The sequence below is a fragment of the Chelonia mydas genome, chromosome 17, assembly GCF_015237465.2.
Source record: "Chelonia mydas isolate rCheMyd1 chromosome 17, rCheMyd1.pri.v2, whole genome shotgun sequence".
In the NCBI taxonomy this organism is placed as follows: Eukaryota; Metazoa; Chordata; order Testudines; family Cheloniidae; genus Chelonia; species Chelonia mydas.
In genome coordinates this window covers 17,131,887-17,140,970 of record NC_051257.2, presented here as the reverse complement: position 1 = coordinate 17,140,970, position 9,084 = coordinate 17,131,887, and the positions used below count along the sequence as shown (strand labels likewise).

The 9,084-nt window shown below is 43.1% G+C and overlaps 1 protein-coding gene across 2 annotated transcripts in view; it reads right to left on the bottom strand.

The window, feature by feature from the left end:
- Nucleotides 1-5,002: 5,002 nt before the first annotated feature.
- ZZEF1 (zinc finger ZZ-type and EF-hand domain containing 1) overlaps nucleotides 5,003-9,084 on the bottom strand; it is an 81,867-nt gene continuing 77,785 nt past the window's right edge. For both annotated transcript variants that reach the window (XM_037880229.2, XM_037880230.2), the window contains exon 55: nucleotides 5,003-8,209. In XM_037880229.2, coding sequence (XP_037736157.1) covers nucleotides 8,135-8,209 — 75 coding nt within the window. In that variant the 3' untranslated portion in view covers nucleotides 5,003-8,134. The remainder of the gene's footprint in view (nucleotides 8,210-9,084) is intronic.

Sequence of the window (9,084 nt, the reverse complement as noted above, 5' to 3'; positions counted from 1 at the left end):
CACCCAAAGCATGGTAAGTGTTAGCTGGGGAGTGGGGGGCGCTCTACATGGGGGAAAAAAGCACTCTGCAAGGGTTGCAGTGCAGCCAACTAGGGAAAAAAAATTCTAAAATTCTCCCACACATTTCCACAGGCAGGGGTCATTGCTGAGGGTAAGCAGGGAAGCGAGGGTTCATCTATTACACGTTTGTGGCTTTTGCCTGCATGCCGCTTTGGTCCCTGCACAAGCGATTGACGAATGGCGCGGGAAAGTTTCTTTCAATGGGGGAAGGAACAAAGCAGCTCTGCCAAGGAACCTGCAGCAGAGGATTACCGAGTACCTCCAGGAAACTTTCCTGGAGATCTCTCTGGAGGAGTCCCATGAGATCTCGGCATGCATCAAAACCCTGTTCCACCATACTGATTAGCTAGACAGGGAAATGTCCAGCTCACAGAAAAACAGCCAACCTTGTACATTTCTATACCCTGAACCCAGCTCCGCACTACACAAACCACAGCCACTTACCAGGCGTCTCCTCTCCTGCTTCTTACTTGCTGGAGAGCAACTGCTGAGACTGGCTAAACATCTCTGGAATGGTGAGCAGTTCCTGGCTGCCTGCCCCACCGGGCGACCCTGCCAGGAGCTGCATATCCTCATCTAACTCCACCTCTTCATCAATGACTTCATCCTCTGGGTTTGGTCCTCTTTCCGCCACCTCCAGACCCCCCAAAGTATCCACAGGGTTCTTGATGGTGGAGGTAGAGTCGCCACAGAGGATAGTGTCCAGCTCCTTTAGAACCAGCAGGTCTTAGGTGTAGCACCAGAGCAACGGTTCACCTCCCTTGCCTTATGGTAGGCCTGCCTCAGCTCCTTTTCGGTCTGCGGTCTGCAATGTGTCCTGATCATAGCCTTTTTCGCACAAGCCTCGAGAAATCTGCCCGTAGGTATCAAAATTCCTTAAGCGCAGCTGGGACTGCACAGCCTCCTGTCCCCATATACTGAGCAGATCCAGCAGCTCCACAGTGGTCCAAGTGGGAGAGCGTTTGCTGCGATAACCTGTGAAGATGCGATGAGACCTCTCCACGTGGAGCAAACAGGAAATGAGAATTTCAAAAATTCCCAGGGCTTCTAAGGGGGAGGGGTAGATGGTTGTTTACCTGGCTGCAGGGCAGTGGAGTTCAAACTCCTCATCAGAGCGGTCAGGATGGGCATTGTGGGACACCTCCTGGAGGCGAATTAAAGCGATAAAATGAAGTGTGGTGCCTACACCAGCACTTTGGCTTTTTGCGCAAAATTTTTGTTGACAATGTCTCTCATTGGAGTGGTTTTATTTTGTCGCCAAACCAGGGCATTTGAGGCCAAAAGTCACAATGCAGTGTGTACATATCCACTGTTTTGTCAACAAAAGCTACCTTTTGTCGACAAAACCCTGTAGTGTAGACAAGACCTAAAAATATGGATTTAACAGACAGCTGGGTTTTATGCCTCATTGTAACACACCCTGTCACCTACTAACTCTCCATTGTCCACTTCATTTTAAATGTTTCTCCTACAACACGGGTGAACCCCTAATGCTTATTCTGTCCCACCTTGTATTTAGCTTGGACTCGTTTCCTTCTCCAGCCCGGAGGAAGTGCTCTGTGACGCTCAAAAGCTTCTCCCTTCTTGAAATTGGTCTAATAAAAGATATTACCTCATCCACCTTGTGTCTCAAACAAATAAAAAGTTGAAAAACAGAATTAGCTCAGTTGACATTTTTGGTTAATATGAGTTTTACTGTAGCTGGTTTATGTAATGGAAAATGGTAAGAATGCAAGAGAGATGACCTATTCTTAAGCATTTCGATGAGAACCAAGAATTCCGTGCCTCTCTGCCCTTTTATATAGGAATATTCCTGCTTACAATAGCAGGCCAAACAAAACGTTTAAGCACATGGTTAGGTCCATCTCCAAGACAAGCACTTAAGTATTTAATTAACTTTAGGTATTTGCATAAGGCCATGCCTTAAGCATGTACCTAAAGTTAAGCATGTGTTTAAATGCTTTGATGAACAGAGAGGGACTGCACTCCTGCCGACAAAGCGCTGTTCACACTGGTGCTTTTTGTCGGTAAAACTTTTGTCGTTCGGCGTGTGTGTGGTTTTTTAACACCCCTGAACGACAAAAGTTTTGCCGACGAAGTGCCCGTGTAGACATAAGCCACAAGAGAGAACGGACCACTGACAAATATTTCAAGTAGCTTCAATCTCACCCTTCGTCAGTTTACTGACACTTTCTGCTCTTGTTGCACACTATACAGGTTAAGTCTTTCCTCTTACTTGCACGGAAGATGTAAAAAAAAAAGGCTGAAGCATTGATGGAAGGACAGGCTGTACGATGGGGAAATGGAACAAGAAACCAGGGGAGGGAGGAGGAATGAAGTGAGGCAGGAAGAGCAGGGGTGAAAAACAGCACCAGGAGAACACCTCACAGATTTGATTAAGTAGGGCACGGGGTAGGGAAATCTCTATTCACTAAGACCAACCATTGAAGCCAAGCACTAGAGTTTTTCAAGTGCACTGTCTACACTGCCACTTTCCAGCACAGAAACTTGCATCGTGTGTGTGTGTGTTTGTGTGTGTTTTCAAAGAAAGTTTCAGTGCTTTAAGTGGCAGTGTAGACAAGGCCTCAGACACAGTTATCAGCCTCCCAACTGAGAATGGCCTTTCAATGACTGGCTGGTGTCAGCAGAGGAACTTTGAAAAGCATCCTCTTCAGGAACATGTCATTGTGTGTTTGTTTCTATTTAAAAGGTTTGTTTAGGACTTTTGCCTAAAACCAAACTTGTGCTGTTTAGGACTTCAGGTGACAGGCAAGTACCGCAATCACATGAAGACAACCCGCCACTTGTGACAGTCCCTTTTAAAACAGTCCCTCGTGATAGTTCAGTTGTGTCACAAAGCAGCACAATCCTGTTTGCATGAAATACGCTGTTCATAACAAACAAGGGAAACAAAAGTATAGGATCAGAGCACTGGGCTAGACTGTTGTAGATGTGCTCAGGTTTTACACCAGGGCAGTTCCAGTGATTTAAAATGGAGTCATTCCTAATTTATACTGTTATAACAGACAGCAGATTTAGGCTCAAGGTCTACAACTAGAATTCTGTGCAAGTTGTCCAAAACATGTCAAAGGGTCTTTATATTTGATTCAGACTACAGAGGCTGTTATTCACCACCAAGGAAAATACATTGCCTTTATATAGCACCTGTGACCCAGGAGCTCAAAGCACTTCACAAACATTAAGCCAACCACAATTCATCTGAATTAGATGAATATTGCCCCATTTCACCAATGGAGAAATTGAGCCAACAAGATCGCTCCCAGTCAGCAGCAGAGACTCAACTACAAACCCAGAGCCAGTTCTCAGTCCTATATTTTAACCACTACACTACACTCTCCCTACATACATTAAACATATTTTAAATGCAGCATTCCACTGCCAATGTTTTAAGCTAATGTGTAACCTACAACCACTCCCTCAAAATGACCCCAATCCCTCTTTCATTTTCGCAGCAAGCACCTACCAGCTTCCAGACCTGTGTACTGTCGCATCAGCTTCCTCAATGATGTGTAATGAATTTACAGAAGTAAACGTAAGGCAGCCTTATTGACTTCTGCTCCATTAGAAACCAGAAAATCCATGTCTGTAAATTGAAGACAGGCAAAACTGGTGGGAGGGGATGGGGGGGGAGAGAGGCATCGCTCCATTTTACTAGCAATTCTCCACTGGCAGCTTCTATATTATCAGGGTTTGTCTGCACACAGAGTTGTCCCACTTTCACTTAGAGTGTGATTTTAAACTAATTTAGTTAAACCAGTGCGCACGCTTATTCTGGTTTATCTTAAATTTATTAGGAACAGACATAAGCTAAATCTATAGAAATCACTTAAAACCAAAATAAGCACGTACCCACAGAGATTTGGACCGGTTTAGCAGAGCAAATTTTTGTGGACACCACTTCTAAAGTCAGTCTAATATATTAAAAGGATCTAGTTTCTTAAAGGATTAGACAGAAGGCACTCGGATGCTATTAGCTGTAAGGGGTTGTGGCAACAGACTAAGAGCGTGTAGGTACAAATGCGTGGGTGGGGCAGGAAAGGTCAATGGTATTTGCCTATTTTGCTTTAAGCATGCCATTGAGTTTTGCTCTTAAAAGCACCAGGGGTGGAAAAAGTAGTGCATCCCACAATAAATGAATGCAAACAGCTAGTTTACAGCCTGATCCTGCTCACAATAATGTGAGAGGAACATCCCTGTCCTAGATTCTCCTTGCCCTTAGAGGATCACTCGAGTATAGTGCATCCTACAGTTCAGGTTATCAATATGTATTTAGTAAACACACTCATGACAAATCTCTTTGGCCTTGTACGAAAGGGGAAACCAACTTCCGGACTGGCCAAATGCTAGAGACTCCCAACTTGCCACTCCACGGAAAACCCTCATGTTCCCACCAACCAGCCTCTCAGGAAAAAGCCTGTGTAAATAAATAGGCTTTGTAGCATGCTTAGAAGGCCAACAAACTGCAGCTCTAATGGACCAGTGGGGAGAATCACCCTTGCCAGCAACCTCCTCCTATTTACAGTATGGGAGTGGCTATGGCACAGAAGTGTCTCTCAATGTAGCCAAGACTCACACTTGTACAGGAACTCTATAGGTGTGAACCACCACCTTGAAACAAATTGTGGCCCAACCCTACAACTGGATCCACACAGACAGACCCCCACTGAAGTCAACGGGCCTCTATATAGGCACAGGGGTTAGTCCACATTGAACCAATTGCAGGATTGGAGCCAAGCCAAGCCTCATGTGATGTTTGTGTGGCAGAGTGTGATATCAGCTATAAAATACTAAGGAGGACAAGCAGGTTTACTTACAGTCATCTTGCCCCTAATGATTAACACTCAAAGTAAACCTCTAGCTCTTGCTGCAAATTCAATATTTAATCTTCAGTGAGGGAAAGAAAAACAGAAAACTACAGACACCGTGTTGTACTTTTTATAGAATTTTTACAATATATTTCTCTTCATTTGCATATTTTACCCACATCTATAACTTTCTTGTTACATGTTGAGCTGAACTGGAATAAATCTAAAGGTCTGATCTATTTCAAACAACCAAAAACGATAAAAATTGCAAAGTAGTAAACCCGTAAGAAAAAAAATTAAAAACCTCTTAAAGTGTTTAATGAAAGCAAGTCACATGTATCATTAGGAACAATGTGATTTGTTTTAAATACATCATCTGTGAATCAGGACACAATCGTTTTTTAATTAGGCACATTTTTTTCTTCAGCATACCTGTTTTCCAGCCAGCTTTGTACTATTCCACAGTATCATCTGCATCCACTTGGAACTGCTGCAGGATTTCAGAGAGCTATTGGTCATAAATACTAAATTCACTTTGTTACTCCTCCTCCCCTTTTTACATGATAGAAAAAAAATCAATATTTCTTGCCCCCCTAAAAACCCACAATGAACGAGCATGTTGTAAGGCAGTGAAAGACTGACTCAGTGTCAAGCCAGGTGACAGCCCTTCAGTTCCATCTAGTGGTTGGAAAGAATATTTAGCAGCTAATGCCACTTGCAGCCCTTTGAGAGCAAGATGGCTGACTGGCAGACCTGCTGGTAAGGGTAGTAAGTGGTATGCCTAGATAGTAATTTTGGCCACTCCTGTGTCATTCTTACAGCCTTTATGCATATTGTTATATAGAAAGTAAAAATACAGTGCAACAGAAAAAGAACGAGAATGAGGAAACGCCATGATAGGATCAGTGACGGATCTCTGTACAGTCTGTAACCCTGATGTAAAAAGAGGAAAAAACCTTCTGTAAATAAACGTAGGCAGATCTCAACAGCACATCACATACCTTACATACGGCACAATCAGCCTATCGCATATCTTTACCAATTAGCCGGGACTCGTTCCGAGACAGCGGGTAGGAAATCCCACACTGTCCCAGAGCAGCAGTTTTAAAATGCTCATCTGACCCTTTGATACAATACACACTGTTCATTAAAGTGGACTTCAGAAGATGACCATAGTTTTGGTGTAATAACCCCTGCCCCACCCCAGATTCTCCAGTAGGAGTTCACACTGTCAGAAAGAGACATGTATTTGGTTGATCAGGGAAGCTCCTAGCCTCTCCTGCAGTCTGCTGACAAGTTTAAAGGCATCACGAAGAGGGAACCAAAGCATAAGACTGCAAATTCCTTTATCTAGGAGTTAAAGGTATGACAAGTAAATCTCATGTTTAGTACTCAAAAGTCTCTCATCCTGGAAAGGGAGAGGGAACTAACTTTCATTATGTAATATTGCAGGCTCGTTTTCAGAGGAGTATGCATTTCTCTGCCTCTTTCCAAACTTGGGCAGAGGACAAGTTCTTCCTCCACTCTAGGATTTGCTTTGACTAAGAGAGCCATCCCATCCCCTAAAGAAGGTGATTGCAACTTCTGGTGCCAATGAGGGTCTTCAGTTTTTAACCCCTTCATTCAGAGTACTCTTTCCAGTTTAAACTTCTCTCCCAAAACAGTACTGGCCTTGCATTCTCCTAATGGAATAGGAGCCAACTTGCTACTTCCAAGGCTGCAGCACCAATGACCACCCAAAAAATGGGGGCACTAAAGCACATTGCACATTTCCCTCCCAGAGGGAAATAGCACCGCCTTTAAGATACTCCCAGTCCCAGGTGGCTGGAAGAGCACCATTCCACAAACTATTCCCAAATGCAGGGCTCCTATACACATGACAGTGCTACCCACTGGCCTTTTTGGACAAATAAGACCAGTGAACACAACACTCCGTTCCAACACAGTCATTGTCCTTATGCCATTTTGATCAGCTTTCCAGTCTCCACTACAGATGCATCTGGCTCTGCTTTCTTCATAGTTTCATTCTGGAAAAAAAAAATCTAAGCAGAATAGAAGTTTTGGAGATTTTACATTCAACAAAACCAACCAGGCAATTAGCACACACAAAATGTAGCCCCACAACCCTTTAAGCTCTTTGCAGTCTTCTTTGGAAACGGAATAACCAGCAAATTTGGGCAAGATTAAAGCCAATTTATTTCAACACAGGGGTCTGCTATTTATTCCACATTCAGCAGGAGTAATGCAGTTATTGCTATATGAGATAAATTGGGTTAATCACTAACCCCCCCATCATCCCTTGATGCTGGGAATCAGGGTTTCCCAATGTTCACCAGAAGGAGCTCCTGGGCCACCAGTAACAAAGAGTTAAGAAAAAATTATGCCATGAATAATTTCTTGGAAAGATGCCATCTTTGAGAAACATACAAGTTATGCATCACAGCCAGTGCGCCTCAGCTTCTCATACCACATCTTCGAAAGCTACTCCAAGGGAGCCATTGTGGTTTCTGTACTAAACCAGAACAATGCATTGTACATATTTAAGACAAAGTAGGGTAAGATCAGTCGATCAAACCAAAAAGAACAGTAGAGGCTTTCACCTCTCACAAGGGTGCTCTGCCATCGGAATCTTTTAACTGCTCTTTGAATCTCTATATTTGTTTTAAAACCTAAAAGTTTAGTAATGAGTTAGTTGCTGCAGGTTTTTCTCCATGGGTAGCGGCTTTCAAAGCAAAGTGAAACATGGAAGGTTTCAAGCGTGGGCCATTTTTACTCTTACACAGTCCACCAAGACTCTTCTTCACTAATTTTACTTCCAGTGAAAAATGGATGCTACTGGTGGTACCAGCGTAAGTTCAGCAAAACTTTTCAAGCTGTCCCTTCCAGTTATAGTCACTCGGTTTTACTGGGAGCAGATAATACAAGAACTGGGCCTTCTCCATTCTCATACTTCAGAAATCTTCGCCCGTTCACTCTCTGAATAAAAAAATACTTTTCTGTTTACTCTAACATGCTACAATATGTGCGTATGTAACTGTAGGTGACGCGTGAGTTACTCCAAAATGTGCTTTTTCTTTGAAGTGCGCTTTTACTTTTACAAATTCTACATCAAAGTGGAAGGAAGGCAGGCTGCAGAGTACCCATATGCTGAAGCTGAAGTAACTTTTCCTGAACGGAGTGAAGATGTTTGTTCCAAGGTTTCTATGGACAAACTATTCTATCCCATGCACTCCAGCCATGAGCCAGTATTAAACATTCCAGAGACTTGTTGATTTGTTTGGATAGTTAATGGCAAGGCTGATAGCAGCAATGTTTTTCAAGGCCTGGAGGGGAGGAAGAAAAGGAAGTTTAGCATCACAAAGATTATCACCATCAAGTAATGGTTACTTTAAGTTCTAAAAAGCCACCCTCTGTTGTGTGCGTTTAACAGACATAGGAATAGTCTGTTCTCTATCCATCTGATTATCTTCTGGCAATGAAGTAAACGGTCATGCATCCAACAAGCTCTGGACGCTTAACAAAAAAGCAACTGCATTTCCGATTGCCCAGATGCCTCCATCTGCTAAATCTTTGCTTATGTAGAGCACAAGTCAGTTAAGGTGGATGCACCAAGCAAAGCCCATTGTAGTATCACTTCTAAATGGACAGTGGGTTTTACTAAGATGAAGAAGAAGAAGGAGTCTCATATCAAATGAGTTAACAGTTAAGAAGGAAGCTGGTGATGCGACAGAGATGTTGGGAGCGCAAAACTGAACTCAGGAAGTGTCTGGAAAAAATAACTCTTTTGGGGCCAAGGGCTGCTAATATTGAATTCAGTAGGGAAGCTCCCCTGAATTCAGTGGGAGCAGAATCGGGCTCTATGACTTAAGTGATAGGAAAAGGAATGCAGAAAGCCTGATTTGGGACATGAGTTTTGGTTTTGATAACTCTCATCCACTCAACTGCCATTATCTGTAATATTATTCTTGGGTGGCTATCAATAAAGGAGGACACCATTTGTGAGTAGTTTCATTCAGCAGGAGCGCAAAGGGACCCAAACCATGGTGTCAGGAAGGAAGATGCAGATAGTGCTGGATCTACACCAATCTTGCAAGACTACTCAAATCATCTGGGGAAGGTAAAACAACTTTAAATAGGAGAGTACTTTTTTTTCATTGCCAACCACTATACTAATAAGCAGACAACTAAATTTTATGTG